The 24,905-nt window shown below is 41.0% G+C and overlaps 1 protein-coding gene across 4 annotated transcripts in view; it reads right to left on the reverse strand.

Annotated features, from left to right (window-relative positions):
- Positions 1-24,905, reverse strand: part of LOC117772729 (SPRY domain-containing SOCS box protein 4-like) — a 46,331-nt gene that overhangs the window by 11,755 nt on the left and 9,671 nt on the right. For 3 of the 4 annotated variants that reach the window (XR_004615830.1, XM_034604096.1, XM_034604097.1), the window contains exons 2-3: positions 20,625-20,718; positions 3,264-4,150 (exon numbers count right to left, since the gene is read on the reverse strand). Coding sequence is in view for 3 of the 4 variants with exons in the window: in XM_034604096.1 (XP_034459987.1) it covers positions 3,264-3,972 (709 nt within the window). In the remaining variant the exon portion in view is untranslated. Of the gene's footprint in view, positions 1-3,263; positions 4,151-13,389; positions 13,656-20,624; positions 20,719-24,905 lie in introns of those variants that run through there. The other variant, XM_034604098.1, reaches the window with a different exon arrangement.

Consider the following 24,905-nt stretch of genomic DNA (forward strand, 5'->3'; position numbering starts at 1 on the left):
ATAATCAGTTGAAATCTGTCTTTGTCTCTAGAAACGTTTGCAGCACTACATGTTGGCAAAGACGTCAACTTACTTCACTTTGGTTTAAGCTTTGCTGGTTGTGTCCGTTTTAAAGCCAAAATAATCCCAAATAGATGATTTTGTATTGTCCTTTGCAAAAAGCTCTTCCATGCATTCACTGATTCTGACACACACACACACACACACACACACACACACACACACACACACACACACACACACACACACACACACACACACACACACACACACACACACACACACACACACACACACACACACACACACACACAGGGTTGACGGTGGCCGATTGGACATTTTTAGCATCTTGCCCAACCCTGAAACATTCACTTTGACTCAAGAGTGACCTGATGAGAATTGTGTGGTCAAAGGTCAAAGTCACTGTGACCTCACAAAACCTTTTGGCCAAATTAATACCCTTATGACAAATTTTCATTCACATATCAAATTGGATAAAATGCCATAATGAGGACATTTTATATAAAAGAGGTCAAACTTCAGTGACAATGTTTAACAAAAAACTACTTTGGCCATTTCTACTCATCACAGGAACAAAAGGGAGGCTTCGACTATATTTTGCGCAACTTGACTGGTAGATGAACAAAACCATGAGGGGATTCTAGATTATGTCCCTGTTGGTACAATAACAGCTGATGCCTCTAAAATATCAGCATTTCTAGAATTTCCTCTCGCCAATTCCCCCAGTAAATCCAAAACAATAAGACAAGATTCATACAACAAAGATGACAATGGTCACTCAAATTTGTGTGACATTTTGCATTGTATGAGCCTTTTAACATCAATCTGGCATTTCCTACAATGCAAGATGGTGAGCTCAAGAGGCACATCCTCCAGAATTCCTCCTCTATTGGGCACGCACGCACGCTTTCAGACATGCACTGGACCCCCGCAGTCCCTCCATATTTTCTCCGGAGGAGGTGCATGTGTCAGCGCAAATGTCAGAGTGAGACGCCCTGCAGTTTCTACAGACTTTATCCGTCTGGCCTTCTAGTATAAAGACTGTAGAAATCACGGAGACGTCGATGTGAACACAGCAGGGGGTCCCCGCTGGATTCAATGCGAGCAAGTGGGGGGTTGATGGCACTTCTAGCACATGACAGATGCAAAAATTAACAAATGAACAAAAATAAAACAAGTATCTCCCAGTGACTAAGGGGTGACACACACGTGGATGACACTGACGAAGATGTCAAGAGTTTGTGGTGATAAGAGCTGACAACGGTGTCGGGTGCTGTAAACATGATCACGTGATTTACGTAGCGGAGTAAATACGTCACTTCCTGCCTCTGCTTGCTGCACCAGGCTGCTCCACCTCTCTCCTGAATAATGCAGAGGATTTGATGCTGTGGTAAAACGTGTCTGTGCAGAGAACCTCCCGCTGTGTTGTGCATGTGGGAGGGGCAAACTCTGGGTAAACTTCTATTCTCTGGATTTACCCGGAGGTCATGTCTGAAAACGGCTACTGCCTGCGACAGCCCCAGCCTGGTTTAGATCCTTTTGCAACGTGCAGGAGTAGGGGGGCTGAAGGCTATTACACAATCTAGAGGTGCAGTTCTCAATATTGAAGTGACTCTACTGGTTGGAATGATGACATTCAACAGACAAGCATGACACGGCCGAAGTAAACTTGGAGAAGGGCAAGCTGACACAGACACACTGATCTTTCTTCAGGAGAGTGGTGAAATATTGTCCAAATAACTTCAGATCAGTTTAAGAATCCAGAAACAAACAGTCGGACATCAAAGTTCTGCCAGTAACTTAACTGTTTTATAAACGGCTCCGTTGTGAAATGAGGGAGCAGTTACAGAGGCACATGAATTAGACTCTGCTCCTTTATCCATTAGTTGAATTTGCATGGCAATTGTTCAAGTTCTATGATGTGGGATGAGCTGACAGCATCAAGTCAGGGTACTCTGGATTGCGTCATAGAGGAAGTTATCGACAATAGGACAGATAGGGGAAACTTGACTGTATTAATGTATCACTTTTCTTAGATAATGACAACTTTACAATGTAGGTCTCTTACACTCACATTAACATGCAGGATTAGGAGCAATTAGTGGTTCAGCGTCTTCCTCATGGACACTTTGACTTAGTCTCTGGAGGAGCCAGGTATTGAACCAGGTACCCACTGTCACCTATAAGGACTTACTGTAGGTCACAGTTTAAATTTATCTCACTGCGTATGTTTGAGTGTGGCTGTCTTAAGACTTGGGTGAGAGCTAAAAAAGATACAGGGAAGCAGCCTGTAAAAGCTGCTTAATGTTGGTCAACAAACAGCAGTCTCGCTCATCGTTGGCCTTTTTATAGACCAGCGCAGACAGAAATGGGCACTGCGTATCATGTTCTCTGATGAAAACAGGACAAATCTGTCAGGAAGCTCTTTTCAGCTTTGCCTTGTTAAGGATGCACTGGTTTGATATCACTTCTACCACACTAAGAACTGCATGAGTGGGACTTCTCCGGGGGTTAGGGGTTGGGTGAAGGACTTCAAAATAACTCAGCTGCCTGATCCTCTGTCTATTTTCAATACAAGTGCAAAAAGACACAGACAGATGACTGACCATAGCCCATAACTGATGACTGAATACGCATGTCTGTCTTTCCTATACTTTGGTTTCCCTTCCCTCCTCCTCACTTAAGGTCAAACCCTGCATTTTCTTTCTGGACTCATGTAAGTAATGTCTGAAAATAAACATCTTTACAATTGAAAAATTATGTTCCACATTTCTGCAATGCAAACAGCAGCACCAAAACAGGTAGTCTTGATTTTATATAGTGTATATAGAGGAATATAAGTTTATCAGAGCTAATGTAGTTTAAATTATTATTTATAAATAGAATGTAGACCTGTACTACAAATCAGGTTCAGTTAACTGTGTTCTCCTGCAATTGTACAAGGAGATCCCCGCCAAGTAAAAACAAGTGCTAGAAGATTGTACAGAGTTTGTGTGAAATTTGTCGTTTATGTCACAACATAATCCTTGAATATTTCTATATTGTTATTTTCCTTTCATATTTTATAGCCAACAATTTTGTCAACCAATCGAGAGGTTTGTTGTAGTATCTTCAGAAGTTGTACAAGTGTGCAAAAGCACTTGACACTGCTCGACCCAACCCCTGTATAGTTTAGTAGTGTGTGTGTGTGTGTGTGTGTGTGTGTGTGTGTGTGTGTGTGTGTGTGTGTGTGTGTCACTTACGATCTAGTCCGTTGACGTAGCGAATAGAAACCTCACAGTGCCCCCACACAGCACTGACGATGGGATACAGTCTCTTGCCCTTTAGCCCTCTAAAAGCCACTCCCAGATACTGTCCATCTACCATGAAGCTCAGCGTTCCTTCATCCATGTCTAGTATTACTGCCAGAGAGTCTGGGAGAACAAAGGACTCGTCTGGCTCCAGGAAGCAGGGGTACGTGGGCGCAGATGTGGAAGCCGGTCGGTTTTTTCCATCATGGTAGAGTCTGTTCCGACCCAGGTCCCAGCCCCAGGACTCAGAGTCCGAGCCCACCAGGGCCAAATAACCCACTGAATGTAAAGGCGCTTCAGCAGTGGCCACGCCCACGACAGCATGGGTGCCTCTCTGTCGGGCAGGCCAGTGAATCCGCCAAACATGGAGGCCCCTGGTGTAACCCACTTTGCCCCGGATACAGTCTGTGCTCTGTGCTACGGGGTGTCGGTGGAACGTCAGCTTGTCATCCTCCTTAACAAAGACGTTGAGGGACCTGTCATCGGCGTTCCAAGCGTGGCGAAGTTGATTCTCAGGACTGGCCGGTGGCATGTCCAGCAGTAAATCCAACCTGGGGGGCCGACAGAAATCTAGTCCCCGCAGCTCGTGGCGCACAGGCTGATATGAAGGCTCCCCACGTACATCCACAGACTTAATACTGCCTGAGATCTTCTGGCCCATGGCTGGGTAGGTCCAATGGAGGACGGGACAGAGGGGAGGGAGATGGACGGACCAAGGGTGGTAATGAGGGGGGGGTAGGTCCTGACGTTACCTCATGGGCGCAGTCGCAACACAGTGGGTCCTGGGTGGAACAATGCCGTTGGACACACGCTCTCGTCAGCTGGGGGAAACCACACTCCTGAAACAAAATAAAATCAAATAAATTATTGGCTCCTGGCTAATCAGCAAGCGACAGAACTGATTCAGATTTTTGTTCATACAATTCTCTGGCGTAATGGTAAACTAATGTGATTCTGAAATTGATACAGAACACAAGTATTTCAATGCAAAACATGCATTATTTAGAATCATTTTGTCCAATAAAAGTATAAATTCAAACTATTCACTTTGTTTTTTTTAACTATGACTTCCCAAAAACATTTTGGGAAATAAAAATCATCATACATCACACTAAGCTTTGGAACTACAGCAATTAGTTGATAATTACATCTATCAGCTTGTTGATCGTCAAAAAAGATCTGGAAAATTGAATAGATCCAGGGTCTAAAAGGGGATAGTTTGATACCTTTTCTTGCACAATAAAGAAACACTTACACCATGACAATCTGTTTAAACAACTGTTTTTCACTGATAAAACCAAATGTATTAAACTAAATGATTGTTGGGTTTTGGACAACTGGTTGCCTAAAACATTTAAAAGATGCCACCAAAGATATAAAGTAAGTGTTGATTCATGTGCCTGGCTGGCAACACGTAAGCAATATGATAAGAATTGAAGGATAACCTTCAATTCACTTCCATTTCTGTAGAAAACTAATACTCTAGCAAATATGTAGTGTGGACAAAATCATTAGTGTTTTGTGTCCAAAAGTATGTCACTTTACGTTGCCAGTAAAATGAAAAAGAAACTATGAACTAAAAGATTGGAGCAATCGAGACGTGCGAGTTCGCACACAGTGACGATGTGCTGAAACACGCTGCAGACTTCCTCTGAATAAAGTAATGCAGTGTGTACTCCCCCTCTTCTTAGCCAATCCCTTCTTCACCAAGCAAACAAATGTGATGCAGTTCATCTTTTATAAGTCTTTATAGGAGAATGTATCCTGAACTGAAAGCTCTGAGATATTTCCAAACATGTGCATAGTTACCCTGTGTGACCAAGTCAAGAGAAACTGTACTGACATCAGTTCTTCCAATAAGGAATCACTCATTTGTTTTTTCTTACTCCCCTATAGTTTCTTAGAAAACATCTCCACATGAATCTTCCATGGAAAGTACAGAAAGTGTTTCACCCTGGGAGCCAGACACAAACCCCCACAGGTGTGTGTGTTTGTGTGTATGAGGGAGTACAATATACAGAAACAGATGTAGCAATCAAAACAAAACTCGTATGTTTTAAACTTTTAAATTTCAGTAAATGACAACACATGAACAGCAAGTCCATACAGAGCTCACAAAGTAAGAATAATGTCAGAGTGAGCCCATATAAGAATACAGCAGGAGATTATCCAAAGGATTCACCATGAGCGTGTTGATGACGTTTCTGACACACAACGGATATAAAACCGACCAGATAGAATTCAGAGATGGAAAAGAGGTGCCATATACGTAGATGACACGGACAAAGATGTCACCTTGGAAAGACAACCAGATTCGAGAGCTTATGGTGATATGGGGAGTTGCAGGAGTTGATGGTCTGTAAAGAAAAACGTGTGTTCTCCATAATGGAGTTAATACATTATGTCCTGCCTCCTGTATGCTGCACTAACCCTTGCCTGAAAGCTCCAGAGATTTTTCTGTTGTGAACCCGTCTGACTGGAGAATGTCCAGCTGTGTTCTTCATATGTGAAAGGCAAACTCTGGAGAACGTCCAAACCCCATGGTCCAGAGATTTGAGAGTTCATGTCTGAAAACTTGTGTTTCCCTTCAATAAACTGCTGAGTGTTACACGTCCCCAAGCAAATAGGTTGAGAGAGGAGATGAAAGGTAAAAGTCTGACGGATGACAAACTGATAAATGGGCTACGTCTTTGACAATGACAAAACCCTTAGCAGACACATGCTGGCAGACAAAGTCATCTGCAGAACACGATTGCATGACCACAATCCATGATTAGTGACAAGCTCTCCGTGTCATTATCAATTCATTGATACCCCCGGAGTTGATGCATGGAGCCATTTCCACATAAAAATGGCTCCATGACTATTTATCACACAGCACAATGCAAAAGTTGACAAAGTGATCACAGCAGCACTCAACACACTCGGCTGACATTTATTTATGTGCATCTGTGTAACATGCACAACATACACAGGCCCTTATGCACGAACAGATTTTGATGCCAATTCTTCAAGCATTTACCAACAGTGGTGGAAACACTAGGCCAAGCATTTATCAGACAAGCTAAAGAGATGATTTACAGGGATCAGAAGGAGATGAGAAAAAAATCTGATACAAGAAATCATACAGTGACATGACAGATGTCTGCAATTCAACTAAAGCAGACAAGTGTGGATCTCACACACGTGCCTTCATTTGTACTCAGCTGTGTATCCAAAAGACTTAAATCTAAGAGCTCTGTCTAAGTCTTTACATTATTCAGAGAGAGTTTCTCAGTATTAGACTTGTCATTAGAGCTGGGAGATAAGGCCTTTAAATAATATTCTAATATTTTAATAGAGCCTGGCCAATATGAAGGTTTGTGGTCTGATGCCAATATCAGGAAGTAAAGAAATTCCATAAAACAGTATAGCTGCCAATATATCCAAAAGAAATTGGTTGATTCCTATGGGCAAAGAAATGTGATTGAGGCTCATATTAGGGCTGCATGATATTGGGAAAACATGCAATTACGTTATTGAATGTTGCAATGATGATATGACTTGCAATAAATAAACAAATGCTTAAGTGTACTGTGATAAAGTCTTTCTGACACCCAGGGAGCCATGCACAGCTCCACTAAGTCCGCTAGTTGTTTGTGTTTTCATGCATGTTTGGACCATAGAAAAAGTTTTTAGTTTTTAACCGGCTCTGTAAGTAAGTTACTGCTCCTCTCTGTCTCCATCATTCGCGCTGTGCACTGCCAACCAAATTGAGCTACAAATTCTGTTGTTTTTACACAGCCTTAGTTAACACATGTCCGACGACAATGTTTTGCGTGTGTCTGTGTGTGTCAGCGAGAGAGTAAGAGGGACAAGCTGATGGATGCGTGTGCTGCTCTAAAAAGAAAGATTTAACTCATTTCAGAACAAGTATCGATCATTATGTGATTATCAGTGTTGATATTGTGGCGTCATTTCAAGAAATCAACTTTTAAACTGTAGCGAGTCAGAGATGTCAGTTGAGTGAGTGAGTGAAATGCAACATTGTGACTTAATTCTGAGATGAGCCAGTGAAGAGTGCGACGGACCACATTTTAAACACACCTACCTCCTTGCCCTGATTAGCCTACATGATAAAGGGCATATTTTTAGAGATAATCAGACAACACCATGACACCAGCGAAAAACGACATTGAATAAATGCCAATCTGATTCAAACAGCCAAGGTTTGTGATGTCACAAACCTAAGAATCCAATCCTATCAACATGTGGGTGGGGCTCAGTAGCTGTAAAAGGCTCCTCATGACAAACATAAATGTGGTATTTTAAGAGTTTTAGGGGTGTAATAAGCTACTGGAGGGGGACTTTAAATTAAACTGGATATTTTGGGGGACTGGCCCGTTGGATGAAAACAAATTTAGGTTACATCCATACTACTACGTTTTAGCTTTTAAACCCATCAACTTACTATGGACACGGCAGGCGTCCACACTACCTCTGAGTTTTAGAGCTGCTACAATGGAGAAGTTTCGAAACCATGTTCTAGTTTAATAACTCTGGGGGAGGTGTATGGCCAGTGTGAAGGGCCAGAAACAAATATTTTAAAACTATGATGTAGACTCTCACAATCGCTTGCTGATTGGATCATTTCAGTCATGACGTAGGCTTCGCCGATTGTCAGGCTCCTATCACATGACTCCTTTCCAGAAGAAAACAAAGAGCATTAGCCTTCACTACAAGTGTAGAACACAACATGGATTTTTCAATAACCGGTGTTGCTGACCCTTTTGTGTTTGCCAAATGCTACAACAGCTTAAATGCGTAAGAGACAAGCTAATATTCAAGCATACGCAGGCCTTTCTATTTACACTGGAACGTGCATGCCCAGTGTACATGAATGGTCACATGAAATGCATTTTCAGGCATGCAAGTACGGCCAGTGATTATAAGTGATACAGGGCCAAAACCCTTGTGTGGACAGATCGTTTTAGTTTGAACTGATATTTCAAACAAATGTAGCAGTATGGATTTAGCCTAAAGATGCCACTGTGGTGTTAAATGTTAGAAAATAGTGAAAGATGGTCTAAATTCCCTTAAGTGAGCATGCTTAATCATGAAAACTTCCACAGATCCATCAATGTTGTAAATACCCATTAGCTGCAGCCCTAATCAATTAACTTGGTGACATCAAATGTATGCCCTGTATAAAGCAAGTGTATTCACTTCTTATGCACGCAGACAACCCTCACCTTAGCAATGAGACATCTCTGCTAAAAACATCTGTGGACACCCCACAGTCATTTAAGTATTTCCTAAAAATACTCAGCACATTTGTTGAGTCGTTCTGCTGCCATGCAACAGCATTTATGATGCTGAAGACAAAGCCAGGAGTCATTCATTTTAAATCAGCACAGGGAAATGGGATGAGGAGCTGAGGTCATGATGTGGCAAAAAGAGTAGATGATGATTTCACACTCGCAATCAGAACCATGAAGTGACTCTCAATGAAAGCACTGAAGTAGCACACTCAAAAAAATTATTACAACTAAATTAACTTCAAGAGCAGGCTATCACCAACTGTTACTGCAGTTTCCATTACCACATCCAGGTGTTTGGCATGTGCAGTACTTGTACGGAACAAAAAACGACCTCACGCTTTCACCGAGCATCACCTGGAGTGGTATTGTTGCAGCTGCTTTCTTTAAATTAAATAGGTTAGTGAAGGGACTGAAGAAAAGCTGTCTGGGAGGAAGGTCAGAGCTGATTAGGAGTCAAGAAATGAGGCGAGGAGAAGCCAGAGAGGGATGTGATGGAGTGGAAAGCTGAAAGAAGTGATTAAGGAGGAGAGAAAACACATAGGGCAGGTGAGTGATGGGTCAAAGTGGGAAACCTGAGTGGGGAAAATAGTGTAAGAAAATGGGGATATAAAGTGCAGTTTATTCCAACACTTCTCTAGATTAAGAAAGCCCAGTTTAGTGGAAGAGATTATCCAGTACAAAACCCAAAGACAATCTCGGCACCATCGCCATCATGTTTGACTTCAATTTATCTGCCCCACTTCTTTAAAAATAAATAAATAAAAAGGATCAGCCTAGTGATTTTCCTAAGCTCTGGGAGTAGATCTGCGAGGCGGAGCTGCGACTGTTGAATATGCAACTTGACCAGAATCCATGGCACAAACTTGTTATTTCGAGCAAGGAAGGCAGTGACATGAAGGCCGCTGGGAGCGCGACAACCATTGTTAGCATATCAAACACGCACAGCCAGTCTTAAAACACACGCATGCACGGTGACTTTGAAGTATCAGTCAAACGCACACACTCTTATCTGCACACCGGCACCAGAAAAATCAGCTGGTGGCAATGACGACATGGGTATGAGCGTGTACACAACCTCTCACTGGGACAATGAAAAACTGGCAGGCGAGCATAGCAACAATTACAGACAATAAATGGGCAGATAAACAGATGGCAATATGTATGCTAACTGAACAATAAGTGTGACCTTTAGACAGATTTTTATTCCAGTTATGTTTCCCTTGGTGTGAAAATATCACACACACACGCACACGCACACACGCACACACACACACACACACCTGAGCAAAACTTGTCATTTCACATTTACAATTAAGATAAAGTGGTAATATTTATGAGCATGCAAGTGGTCAGCTGGCTGTAGAGTGGGGTTAGGTTTAAGAGCAACATTTAGCTTAAGAGGAAAGGCAATGTGAGACAGCAGTCAGCCTTGGAATGCATTTGTCCTAAGAGGGAGACTTCAGCAGTTTTTTCTAGACAGGAGTTCCGAGTGTCTGTACAAGTGGGTCCAAACATGAACAGAGCAGCAGATTGTTAGTAAAAGTAAATTTCTGACAGAGTTGCTAAGAAATGTATAAAAAATTACTTTTCAGTCCAAACATGTATGAAAAGACCCCAAATTAACACTAGATGGATCCGTGGTGTCTGCCCCCGACTTGGTACGATGCGGCCGGGCTGTTCGCCTTCTCCCAGCCGCGGAGCGGTCCGTGGTCTCTGCGTCCTTAGCCAAAAATAAAAAATAAAATCTTATCTTGGATAAATAATATACTGGTGAGAACATAACTATGAATACTATCGTCCATTTCTACACACTGGAACTAGCAAATGAGTGCTTCACTCAGCCCTCTTTATCCTCTCCACTGCTTTTCCATGTTCGCAACCGGCTACACAATCTCCTCTGTTGAAACAACCACGGCTTGTTTATTGTATTTTTAATTTTTGAAAACATGAAGGACGACGCAAGCCAATGACATTTGGTCTGAATGAAATGATTGGTTGTGTTTATTAAAGTATTGCAAGGGCCACAGAGACCAGCTTATTTCTTTTTTTCATCTGGCAATTTATTGATGGCTATGGTGACTAGAGGTGTGGATATGTATTGATTCTTAGGTGCATCACGATGCGGACTTCGACGACTCTGCATTGATGCAGTGCCAGAACAAACGATTCGCGTTTTCCGCTACATTCATTGTTTTAGCGATGTCCCGCCGCTGGATAATTATAACGCTGCTGCTTCAGGATCAGACAGACGCTCATTAAAAGGTCCGGTCGTCCTGTGTCAGCCTCTGTTTCCTCCTCTGACCTGCGCTCACATTTAGGGTTGCAAAGGGGCGGACAATTTCCGGTAAATTTCCAGAAACTTTCCGGAAACTATCCATGGGAAGTTAAGCTCGGGAATTTTGAAAAAAAGAATTGGTGCAAATTAAACGCTGAGCAATAAAAATGTCATTCAAAACTCTATTTTAAAGATGTATGGAATGCAGCACACGCTGCACGTTGAATTTCAACCCTGCACTGTGCATTTCTCCATCACATGCACAGATAATTCCCAGCATCCTGCACACTACAGCAGGGCTATTTAGGCCACACTACTGCATTAGCCCAAGGACTAGTCAGGGAAGTTTTGATGATATTACTGGGAAAAATATATTAGCATGCTGATTGAGGATTGTTCATCTAGCCTATTTCTATTCATTTATCCATCAATTGTAAAATATTTTTAAAGACGATTCCAATTGTTTAGCTAACTATTTATATCTCTGGCATTGCATTAGTGTTTTTTACAAGCTTTTTTCTCATCTTATTCTACAGAACAATGCTACGTGCACTATCTCATGTGTGGAGACATTTCACCCCAGCCAATGTAGAAGGAAAGGCTGTGTACATTTGCAAGTACTGTGCAAAGACCTATGTTAAGAATGCCACAAAGATGCAGAAGCATATAGTCAAGTGCCGAAAGTTTCCTCAGGGCTCAAATCAGCTTATGACAAAACAAAATGTTTATATTTATATCTGTATATGACAAGGTAAATACAGTTAGTATAAATTACCCACAAAATTTCCAGTTTATTCCCGTATATTCCCATGGAAAGTTTCCAACTTTGAATATTCCCGGAATTTTGCAACCCTACTCACATTACACTTCAACAATAAACACCATCACTGATCACAAATTATTAGGACACGCACAGGACTTTACTTTGTGTTTGTTTGATTCGCTGCAGAGTTTATGGGACACATGTAGCGTGACGCGCAAAGTCAGGACATCAGGTTTAAAGTGACTGGAACTATCCGGAGTCATGATCCGAAATCATTGATTAGTGATCATCAGTTCTTCTGAAGAGTAACAGAAACGTGCAAAAACACACGCACACACACACACCTGCAGACAGAAGTTCTTTCCGCACTTATGACGCAGTGCAGCGTTTTAACGTCATTGTTGCAGAAGAAGCGACGCCCTGTTTATCCAGGAACATAAATATGAATTCAGCAGGTTTTTATAAAGAGCAGTTCTAAGTGTGAGTGATCAGAAAACATCAGAGGAGCAGAGTCACTTGTTGACCAGCGCAGTAATGCACCTCAGTGCAGTGGTGCTGCCAAGGGGGGCCAGGTGGTGCCACATTGATACAGTAAATGCTGTAATCAGAGTTTGTCCTTGTCCGGCACAATTAAAATAACAATAGATAATATTTTCTAAGCACATTCTAAATAAAACGGGAGTTCATGTTTGTCTGAGTGATTTTATTAATTGATGAAAAAGCAGTTATGTGCAGTAATATAGAAAATTGTGGATGGGATACATTGAAATGCATCGATGTTCGAATCGTTGACTGCTGAATCGTAATCGAATCATGAGGCTAGTAAAGATGCACACCTCTAATGGTGACGTGAAGAGGATTTCAACAAATATATTTCAGAAACAAATTACCAACCCTATCTTTAAGTGCTGTTGTTGCCTTTGAACATATTATTTAGCAGGTTAAATCTACTAGACTACAGCATGTGTATTTGAGAGGAACATTATTAGCCATTATTAAATGACAACATCTTATCTATTGGGATTTGTACAAAACTTGTGTATATGTTGTTACCCGCAGTAGATTTATAATAAATTATGTCAAGGTTGTGATGATTATTATAAAAAGCAAAAACTGGAAGACCAGATAAGGTCAACCACAGTTCTTAAGTTTTTATTAACGTGTAATTAGCACAGGCTTCATGTGTAAGCAGAGTGACACAAAACAGAAAGTCTTCAGTTATGACTCACTCTCCCACCTCTCAGACGCGCACGTGTGTGAAACACTACACTGGAGGTCTAATGCTGGCTATAGCCGTGCTGAGGAGGACTGGCTGGACGAACTGTAGCTGAACACCCAGTTCGTACTTTATACATGCCGACCCAAACATGAAAAATGTAACTACAAACAAGTAGACACTACAGATAAGAAGCCAATTTTGTAAGTATGGAAAGTAGGGGCCTTTAAAATTTAAATATCACTACACTTTAACTCCATCAAAAACCTATATTTTCTAACAAAAAAAGAACTTAACAGCTTTGAAGTTGTCATTGATTTCAAGACTTTTCTGGGACACTCAAACTGCCTGACAACACGGAAGAACCCAGACAAAAAGACTTTGATAAACTGTCGGTATGGGAGAAGCCCAGCAACAGTCCTGCCAATAGAGAGAGACGGGAAACCAGAGAAAATGTCACAGACTGAAGGAAATCACAAGAGGTCAGGAGACAGACGTGGCCTGTGAGAAGAGAGACATCTTACCATGAAAGCATTTCCCCAAACAGTCAGGCGGCTCTCACACAGCAATGTGAACACGCAATCTCAGCCGCCAAGTAGAGGAGTGGGAATACTTGCTCCTCAGTCTCTAGTCCAAAATGAGGTTGGTACACAGTCAACAGCCAGATGTGTGGGACAGGGCACAGACGGACAAGGAAAAAAAAAGAAAAAAAGGAGTGTGTGTGTCGGTTTGTGTTTGTTGGTAGGTCGGTGAGTTCCTGCTTGTGACGCGAGGATGGGGAAAAACAGCTTGGCTCCAGTTCTCAGCTAAGACTGGAAAACAGCTGCTGGAGGGAGGGAGGAGGGAAGAGAGGGTGAGAAAGAGAGGAGGGAGGAGGGGAGGGCTTAGTGTGGAGCACGCTCCAAGTCTTTCCCGAGCAGCACAAAACCACCCACTCTCTCACAGACGCACCGACTGTGTGCCTCTAGAAAACGGTGGAAAGAAATGTTGACACACACCAAATTCGAAAACTAACAGCTAATGACCAATTTTCTCTGCTGACTTGGAGAGTAGACAGAGGACCAGTCAAGAAAGAGCGCTGCAGAAAACACCAGCTCTTTAGAAATCTTTCCTGTTTTGTACTAAATCTATAGCACGGCTCAGCAACCTTAGGCACGCGTGCCAATGCGCCATAATCATTGGCACACAGGAGATTTCTTATTAAAGAAATGTTCAAAGGTCTTGCCGTCACGCAGCCTGTATTATTTAGCTTGATTGATGTTAACACCTCCCAGCCACTAGGTGCCAGTAATGCACCATAGGCTCGATGCAAAATCGCCATTAAATAATAAGCCTCCCAGCCGGCGCTGCTTGCATTTCCCCCACATTAATCTCGGTGAAGTGCAGCCGTTCAGGTGTATTGATGACGGCAACCCCGCTAGCTAAAAAACCGAAGGCACGGACATTTCAGCCCTCATGGGCAGAAGACTATGGCTTTCATAAGGACCGTGCTGTGTGCACGTTATGTTTTGAAAATATTGTTTGCCAAACGTCCGGTGTTAAGCGCCACTTTGAATCAACGCACGAAAGAAGTTTCAAAGATCAGGTAGACATGGGAGAATCAATCTAACGTGCAGTGTCCAGGTATGGGAAACAAGTCAACTCTCTCAAAGTCTTTGCCACTGCCAAAAACCATGTTGAAGCAAGCTTTCGCAATTCTGAATATGAGTGTGGTTGGTGGGGTTAATGACAAACTTATTATTGCAATCATAATGAGATAAACATGTTTCTTTAAAGTGTTGTTCTATATATATAGCCAATATGGATGGAATAAAATGACATGTCTGTTGGAAATATTAATGTGGTTCAATAATAAACCTTAATGTTAAAAATAATGTTGATATGGCACACTAATTTTACATTGGCACTTTGTCAAAAAGGTTGCCGACCCCTGATCTATAGTCTTGGTTCTCTGTCTAAAATCTAGCGTGTGATTTTGCTGGTTTAAGTATTAGGGATTAAGGTTTTAACCTTTACAACAGTACACACGTGCTGAATATACACTAGCTCATTTTTACTAACATCTGATTAGAGAGAACATAGTTTAATTATATACTATTTAATATATAATGTATATTTCACTTCACAAAAATCTATCTAATCAAGTCGTGAAGTAGATTGGGTAAATTGTGTGGTCTGATCTCTTCAGCTAATAAACCTCTCCCTGCTAATTAACAGACAAGGCTAATGATAATAATTTAGCCTTTTCTAGTAGGCTATTGTCCAGAATAGCATCTGTACGTTGTCACTTATGGGTAAATGATGACTAATGACTGGAGCCAAAAGTGGCTGAGGTCATGACAGCAATTACATAGTGATACTGAAGTAGAAGTTGTAATAATACATTTAATTGTTTTAGAGAAACTAAAACAATGTGCTGGTCAACACATGTCAACACATTATCAGTAGCGACGCCGATTACAGCGGCTGATGACAGCTCTAAATGAGTTAAGCCCAGCAGAAAGATGCGGTTTTTGAGAATAAGATATGCTTGTGTGATACAAGGTACCACCCCCCCCACCAAAGCCTTCTTTCTCTTCCACTCTCTTCAGCTCTGACACCATCCCCCACTCTTTTCTGATGTATAAATGCTTCTATCCCTCATCTTTCTCCCATGGGAGACAAGAAAGCCCTCCTCTTACTTGTTATCCCCTTCTCAGCAAACAACAGCATTCCTCTGTGCATGCTTGCACTCTTCCGCCTTGGAAGTGTTGCATGCTGAAATCCATGCACATTAACTCAATATGACTTTGCTCAAATTAACTCAAGCGGGAAAAACCACACTGGAGCTTTCGCTGTACAAAAACTGCACACTCATCACATTCATAATTGATTCAACAACAGTCATCCATGCTGAAGGCTGCTGCTGCTTGCCCGAGGACTACCTTGTTTTGATGTGGCCTGGTATTGATATGGAGTGCAGAAAGAAGCGGAGTGACCTCAAGAAGGGATCAGAAAGAGTGCACCCAGACTGCATTCAATACATGTCTACGTGTTTGTGGGTAGGTACACGGCAAAGTCATTCAAGGATAAAAAGCATTGTGAGAACACCACTAACAGCTTACACAGGACAGATAGGCAGCCAATCGATTGTTAGGACACAGAAAAGTTGGTAAATTGGCAAGAAAACAGCAATAGGGTGATAAGGATAAATTTCACTCATGAATAAGTCAAAAGAAAAAGACAGGGGGATTGTAAATGTAAGTTGGCTAAAAGAAAAGTCCTTAAGAAAACTCCGTAGCTATGTTCGAAAAGACCATTCATCCCCATCTACAATATAGAGAAGGTCAATTAGTTATGGTTCATGTAAAAATAAAAATAACCATCATCCCCACCCGTTTTACACACCACACTAATTATCCAACCTGTGACGTATGCATATTAGGTCAAACAAAACTACGTAAAATCATTACGCAATCTAAGGACTTTTAGCTACATTTCAGAGAGCCAATTGATACATCTGGTGAGATTTGTTTGGCAAAAGTTAACCCTCAACGGAAATTAGAGAGGTTTTGATTCCAGAACCAGAAATGTCTCCAATACTGCCAAAAATGCCAGGTTGGGCATTAGTACACAAATCTATGTACTGATACCACATTATAATGTCTTTAAGTATTTTAGCAATTTTCTTTTTCCGGAAATCACGTCTTCACCGCACCAAAACAGCAGTTGCGCTGCACTGCCACTGGCAAGTACTGTTTTTAGAGTAGCAAAGAAAAAATTATTTCCAATAGTTATTTTCAGTAGCGTTAGCCGGAACTAGCTAAAATGTCAACAATTTGACAATATTTCACACTGGAAAGTGCCACAAGAATCACAGCATGTGATTACAAGACATCAGTTTCAGGTTGTGGCACTAGTGTTGCCAAATACATAATTTATTTTTGTTCTTTTTCAGTTAGGACTGTCAAACTAGATAATTAAAAAAGTCTATCGCATTCATTCTCTGTATGCATATGTTTGTCAAAGGGTTTAGCCTGAGACAGGTCATATAATGATACAATTGTACATACAGGGTTAGTAGCATAAAGCTGTTACATATCTTATACAAGTTGATTTTTTTAATGCACTGGTATGGAATCTGTAAATGGTATCAGCTTATACACAAAGTCCAGATGAGGAATCGGTATGGAAACTGCATGAACATAAACTGCACTGTGATGAAAATACATCCATCCTCCTTTTGTCTGAAGTCGATGGAAGCAGACCTAAAAGTGTGCAGATCAAAGAGTCTAGTCAGCTGAGGCAGTGAAGCTTGTCAATAACAGACCTATTTGCCCAAATGACTTCCTGCTCTTCAGACAAAGACACGCCCAGCGGCTGTGGATGAGCAGCAGTTGGCCGTCTCCATGTCTCCATTTACCCTGGGAAGAATCTGTTGGCAACCACGTGTTGGAAGTATAGAGGCCAAAGCTAACCCTCTGAGAATCCATTTCTTATACACACTGTGAGAATACATATTTACATTGTGAAGTGTGATCTGAAAGTAAACCAAGCAATTTTTACACGGCAACCAAATTATTTTAATTCCACCAAACAATTATGATATTCCCATTCATGGTTAACTTATCTAAATTTTAAGACTTCAACATTGACTTGCACCCACACCTCACACCTTTCTGTGTAGAGTTTATGTTGACATTATGGTTTCCATAGATTTTCTCTGAATCCTCAGGTTTCCTCCCACAGTCCATTAATAAGCATTGCTGATAGGTGTTTACAGCCTCATGTTTCTATATTTCCTTCTTTATCTCAGTGCACTCTGGGATATGCAGCAGCCTCTCTGTTGACCTTTAACATCACTAAGGAAGATTGTGCTTATAGACTATTGCCATTGATGATATTATTATGAATGTGACAGCAAAGATTCATAATTTCAAGATTTAACTGATTGAGTGTGCACACCATTCAACTGCATTAACAGGATTTGCTGGGTGCAGTACTGATCATTATATGCAGATAATTGATTCGTCGAATCAATGTATTTAAAAATAAATACAATAAAACCATCTGATGCTTTCTGGTTCTCAAATGTGATAATTTGCTGGTGGTGCACTAACTGACTTGTTTGGAATTGATCAGTGAGCTCAGGCCCTGAACTCATGCAAACCGGTACACCACTGTGAGTACACACTGGCATTGCATCGTTTATCTCTTAACAGTTTCAATCACTATGACCAATCTTCATTCTGAAACTTCTCCCAGCTCTATACTCAGCGTTCAATGTTATGACACTCTGTACAAATATGAATGAATACGAGCACCTGTCGGGGTGAGACACTGGAAGTAATGAGGAAAGTCTATGTTTTAGATTCAATGAACAGATCAGAACGAACACAACAAGTAGCATTACCTAATGAACTTTAAATTATTATATCATTAAATATACAGAGAAACTAGATGAACATCTCTATTAGACACTGAAAACATCCATAGTGTAAGCAGTGTACAAGATTAATACCTGTAAACATTTCCATTTAAAAACATCTAAATAACTGCAACCGTAAAACAGATTAAAGAGTTGTATGATGTTAAGTTATATGTTGATTTGCTTAAGTTTTATATTATTGTGAGGGCATAACATGACATACTTGTGCAACAAGTCTGATGCTATTCTGGTTATCACGATAGCTGCAGGGTCTGTTGTGCGCTCTCCAATCAATTAATATGGAAATTAAGGAGACATAGTAGCAAGGGTCAGTGAGTTCACCTTAACTCAACTGAGTTTCCAGAGAAGGAAATTCAAGTTGTATGGCTATTCACAGTCAGTTCATTCACAGAGATAAGACCTGTTGTTGCTGCACGGTGTTGACTAGAGCTGCAGACGCAGTAAATAACCACGCAGGAAAACAGAAACAAAACAATAAAAGAGAAATACTAGCTTATCTAGAAAGTTCTATTCTATATTAACTTTCGTCAAAATAATCAATAATATCTGGCTTTTGTGTGCAAATATAATAGATTAAATCAGCATTCACCCCTTGGTAAAATTACTGCAGGAGACGTGGGATTTATTCAGCTGTGGCTCCAAACGGCAGTGATGGAAACATGACAACCAGGCAAAAACGCGAATTTGGCAAGACAACGAAAGGGAGAATACATTTTCGGTGTGTTCGTGACATCGCTCATGACGCACTAGGGGAAAAAGGCAGAGGGCCGAACTCCTCTGCTGGCAATAGATAAGGAGTCAACCGACTTTTTAGCAGGTTTAACTGTGTTTCAAGAACCTGCATGTATCCACTAATTTTGGTGTCAAAAGATTTAGATTTGACGTTTCATTCTGTGGTTGTGCTGTATTGGATTGCAATACAATGAAAACAAATATTTATGATGAAGCAACCATGTAAGGTAATTCTGACAATATACAGAAAAATGTTATGAAACAACCTGAGATTTTGCAAGTGAGTTGAATCAGCGCCTCTTTCACAAGCTCAAAAACAAATACAATTCTAAGGTGATCATGTACAGTATGTTCACGTTAGTCATGTGATAATAAATAACCTGTTCAGTGTATATCCTGCTTGTAGTCTAATAGGCTCAGGCAAATATATAAAGGGCTCTTCCCTGACCCACACCTCATTCTTCCACCAAGTTTTGTGGTCTTAAATCTACTAGATTTTTTTCTAATCTTAGTAACAAAATCCCAAAAGCATATGAAGCTAGTATTGCACATGGTAGAGCGCATTCCTCAGGCCCAATAGTCCACTTAAATTAGAACAAACCTTATTACTATGGCCACATTACATTTCTCAGCTACAAACCGGTGGTAGTTACAGGCTTCTAAACCTCTAGTTGTGGCCACATCTCGGCTGAAATAAAGCATACCTCCTATGAAGACACATTTAGATCCACTAGACACCGATTTATATTTGGATCTGCATTCCTACCCCCTACATATGTTTTAGTTTTTTTAATCAAGAGTCAAACAATTTTTCAGAGAAATCAACCAAAATGTTCAAAGACACCTTATCTCGATACGTTAAAGGTGAAAAAAGAAATCCCTGGATCTGCACCAAAATTTTATGAGTTCTTTCCTGACCCATACGGCATCCTTCCCTCAAGTTTCCTGTTAATCTATCCAGTAGATTTACAATAATCCTGCTAACCGACAGACAAATAAACGCAGACAAAAATATAACCTCCTTGGCAAAGGTAACCATTTAAAATTCTGAAGCTTTCATTCTCACACAAATACAAAGACACGGCTCAACCTGCACCTGGGTCATGCTGCATTACAATTCTAAAGTTTGGCACTTAGGTTAGCGTTGTATGCTTCCACGGGTTGAAACCTTAGCCAAAACTCTCCAAGCCTGGCCTACATATCAGCTTCTTTTTTCTAGGACCTGATGAAATATTTAGCAACTGCTTTGGATCAGTTTCTCTGCGTCTACAGGTAACCCAAAACCAGTCTGATCAGGTTTCCACAGCAGGGTTCAGAATGTGAGGTAGATCAGGGAAATCAGTCAGATCTGTCCTCACATCATTTACCATCCACTACCTCTCATCACCTGTGGGACACTTCATTATCACTTTCCTTTGCTGTGGTCACTGTGTATTCAAGTCTTCACTGAATGAAGACAGTCATCCTTCCGTCCACACCAATATCATTTAACACAATGTTTAGCTTTGACCGACTTCTGAAGCGTGAGTGTACATGGAAGAGCATGGCTGGAGTTGGTAATGTGGATGAGCACAGTTGGGTGTGGGATCGAAAGCTAACCTGTTAATCCATCTGAGTGCAGGTGTCTTGAGAAAAGTGCATCTCTGTCGATTGAACAGTGTGCAGGTCACAGTATCAAAACTCTGGGTGTTTCCTGTGGAGAAAAACAGCAAATGTTCGATCAGGACGATGCAGGGACACATGAGGAAGAGTGTTGTATTATTTAACTAGTTGAGTTAACCAGTTATTTTGAGAGATAGAGGCCAAGGAGCCTTAATGATCTCCAGCACTGAACACTCAACGGCACAATTAAAAACGATGCTCTGACATTATGTTTTGCATTATACATGTTAAGTGCCACTACAACTGGAGGTTGTTCTCCTGAGGAAACCTGTTTGTTTTGGTCCAGTTGAAATGCAGGCCAAAACGAAACAACTCAAAATAGGAAAGTTACTAAGGAAGACAAGAAAAGGAACAGAGAGACAAGGATGGGGGAGGGGCTCTGCACTTCTGAATATTCATGAGCCTGTGCAATCTTAATGTTCATCAAATTTTCAGATGCCTTCTCTTCAAACATTAAAATGCCAGTGGGGGGCATCCCCCAGTCTGTCATTGGAAACTTTAGTTGGTGATAAGAAAAATTTATGCAACAATTCTCGTGGGTTCCGAGAACTGTGGAGTAAAAGTTGCTTTTGAGTCACTTGCATAAGCACACACACTACTCTACTAGATAATGTACACTCATAGTAGGGCTGGGAAATATTTTAATATCCGTCAATATCTATATACCTGCTGAATTCATATTCATGGTCCTGGATAAATGGGGCGTCACTTCCTCTGCAACAATGAAGTTAAAACACTGCGTTGAGTCAAAATCTGCAGGGAAGAACTTGTCTGCAGGAGTGTACGTGTGTCCTGACAGTGTGCGTCACGTTACGTCTTGTGAAGCAGGTTTAAACATGTGTCTCATAGCCTTCAAAGCACCTCAAACAAACAAAGTCAGTCCTGTACACGTCCTATTAACTTGAAATTGTGATGGTGTTTATTGTTAAAGTGTAAAGTGAGTGGGGGGGAGTGAGGAGGAAACAGACTCCGACAGAGACTCTGACACAAGACGACCGGACCTTTAATGAGCGTCTGTCCTGAAGCAGAGCTGGTTATAATTATTCAGCGGTGGAAAACCACTAAAACAATGAACGTGGCGGAAAACATTAATCGATTATGTTCAGTCACTCCATCGATGCAGAGTCGTCCACCTCTATGCAGGAGCCCAAACATTAGCATTTGTGCTGCTGCTCTTCCTACACTCTGCTTTGTGAGTCAACCTAACCTGACATGGCTGTAACTCTATTCCAGCCACATGATTGGTTCAGCGTGTCGCTATTATCATTGCCATTGGCTGTTCGTGTTGTCGGTCAAAACATGGATGGAATGAGTTCTATCGACCATGTCTTATATTTCCATAAAGGAAAAGTTTTATCGCGCTAATTATCTTAATCGTTTTATTACCACACCCTATCTCATAGTAGAATATATGTAGACTGCAAGTAAGGATGATGTATTCAAGTCCAGAGAGCATTTCAGACAGATGAGGCACAGAAGTGCTGCAGCAGCAGCGCTAACATTACCGCTGTGGTCCAACATCTCAAAACGCGTGTAAAAAAAATTCAGTCTCCCGAGTGAACATTTTTGAAGAGATAGCAGATTTTAAAACATGAGAAAAATTGTTTCAATGTAACTTCAACCACTATGGGGGATTTCAACTAAAACGATAAAAGACCTAGTTTGATGATATCCTCAAGCATCCTGGGAGATGCCTTCACCACCATTGCCACAACACCTACCTAAAACAAGTCAGGCACAACTCATGTTCATGGATGAGGTATGGTATTATAGTTATCGCAGAGACAGGCAAAGCCATGGGTAAAGCAATTACCCAATTAATGGCGACCAAAATAAAAAGTCCACTCACCTACAAATTTGAGTTTTCTCTGGGTTTGAAAATTGTTAAACACATTTTGAATAATGTAAGCACACAAGTCAACAATATACAAAATAGGTCTTGTAATTTTTAGGATTTTAATGAATTAGTACACATATCTTTAACACACAAAGTGATTAAAAAAACAATAACTCAATAGATTGAAAACATTTGCATGTATAGCCTAAGGGACAACTTTGATTTATGTGATCTGCCAGTCTTAAGTTCTTCTCTTTACTCACACACACACACACACACACACACACACACACACACACACACACACACACACACACACACACACACACACACACACACACACACACACACACACACACACACACACACACACACACACACACACACACACACACACACACACACACGATAATTATACTCTCAAATTATCAACTGGGGAATGTTTGGCAAAGAGAGCAGTGCTGGGCTTTTGCAGGGCTCGTTTGGATAAAAGTTGTAAAATTAATCCGTTATCAATGGGGCTTTGTGGATTCTCACGCTGATTAAATGAAACGCAGAACACCAAAGCATCAGCTCCTCAAAAACCCCTAAGGTATCGAGTTCATTAGGGAACTTTACGTAACATTAAAAAAAGTGTAAAATTTAACTAATGAAAGCGTACTGTCTATAATCCCAGGAGCACCCATGACAACATTTGTGTGGCAACAAACTATAGTTCAAATAGGATCCTTCTTTTTTTTTTAACTAAGATGTAAATATAATGGCTGTGAAAGTGATCCACTGTTTTAGATATGGTGACAACAGAGTGCAATCCAAATTACCACCCCGTGAAAAAAAACAAATACACATGTAGACTATTTCACGCGCGCAAACACACCTAACTACCTAATATCCAGGCCCTGATAGTGTGTGGTCTAACAAGACAGCAGGATGGCTTACACAGTAGTCTTCTCTCCATTGCCCATCGCAACTTGTTTCCTCCCACTCTGCCCACACACATCCAGTGACAGTCAGTGAGCTGCTGTAGTGAGCTGGCATGGAAACAAAAAAATCTGAATGTAGAAATCACCATACTAACAGATAACCACAGATGAAGTACTCCTCAGTATCGGTGTAGCTTTCTTTACAATAAACACTTTTATATCTTTAATTAAATACAACTAGTGCAGTGCCAGTTACAGACCTGCCTGTTTGGAATGGTCTGCTTGCTTGGCCTGTGGTATTGCAACTTTCTTTCTGAAACTTTAAAGTGACCTGCAGTAAATGAGCAGGTAAAGACCAACTGATGGACTCATCCCACCAGTGATCCACAAAGAGCTGTTCACCTGTTTATTTAAAGTTCGCTGAAGCTCAACTCATTATGCAGCACCCAGTTGCCATGTCTTGGATAGACCTCGTCATGATCGTCAACGTTACTTGCGTTGATTAGTCGCAGCTGCCGGATCACGTGTCCAAATCACACCAAATTCAACACTGCACTTCCTTGGGCCTTTAGCAATACACATGCCAAGTGTGGAGCCGATTCAATTAATGGTTCTTGAGATATGTATTCCACAGTCACACAGAGATTTCTTGAATAAGCAGATATTAAAAGATAAGATAGATAAGGTTAAGTAAAGTTAAGTAAGGTCAAATAAAAAATGTTTGGGTAATTCATGACTTTCCACCTAATATTCATGAGTAGTTAACCCCAAGCAGCCAGTATGCGCCATTAGAAGTGCTCGTCAGATGGTCAAATAGCTATTGTAGAATGTGTGCCATCAAACGATATCATCTCCTCTTTACAATGGTCAGTTTACCCCCCCATCTTCCAGTGTGACCAACTGCAACAGGCATAAAACATTTTGCCTTCCGGTGTGAGCAACACACATGCACATTCTAATGGTCCATTTTGCTTAGGAATCTTTCTGAGTGAAAAAATACTGAAGTATTTAAGCTGCCTCCCTATATATTAGCTGTTCAAATTCTCTAAAGGATAAGGAAAGGAGCTGCACTGCTTCCTAACTTATCTCCTTTAGCATAGGACACATTGGACCATCCTTTATGAAAGGAAATGACAACATGCCGCCCCACAGTTCTTAGCGGCAGCCATATTTAAAGCCCAACCTGGACACACCCTCGGATATACAAAAACAAACAGCCGTTTTATTCTCATGACATGTCCAGACCTGATGTGAATCCTCACATGATCGGCTGAGCTCCTGACTTCTTCTGTCACATCTGTCCAGTCAGTCAGTGAACAACAAGCAGAGTGAACTTATATTGCCTTATAGACCTAATTAGAATCAAATTTGAATATGAAAGTTATTTAAACCCCCTGACTGTGGAATGGACAATAGCACACAGCTATTAAGTAGAATCGGCTGTACTGCCAATACAAC

The sequence above is a fragment of the Hippoglossus hippoglossus genome, chromosome 13 (assembly GCF_009819705.1).
Source record: "Hippoglossus hippoglossus isolate fHipHip1 chromosome 13, fHipHip1.pri, whole genome shotgun sequence".
Taxonomy (NCBI): domain Eukaryota; kingdom Metazoa; phylum Chordata; class Actinopteri; order Pleuronectiformes; family Pleuronectidae; genus Hippoglossus; species Hippoglossus hippoglossus.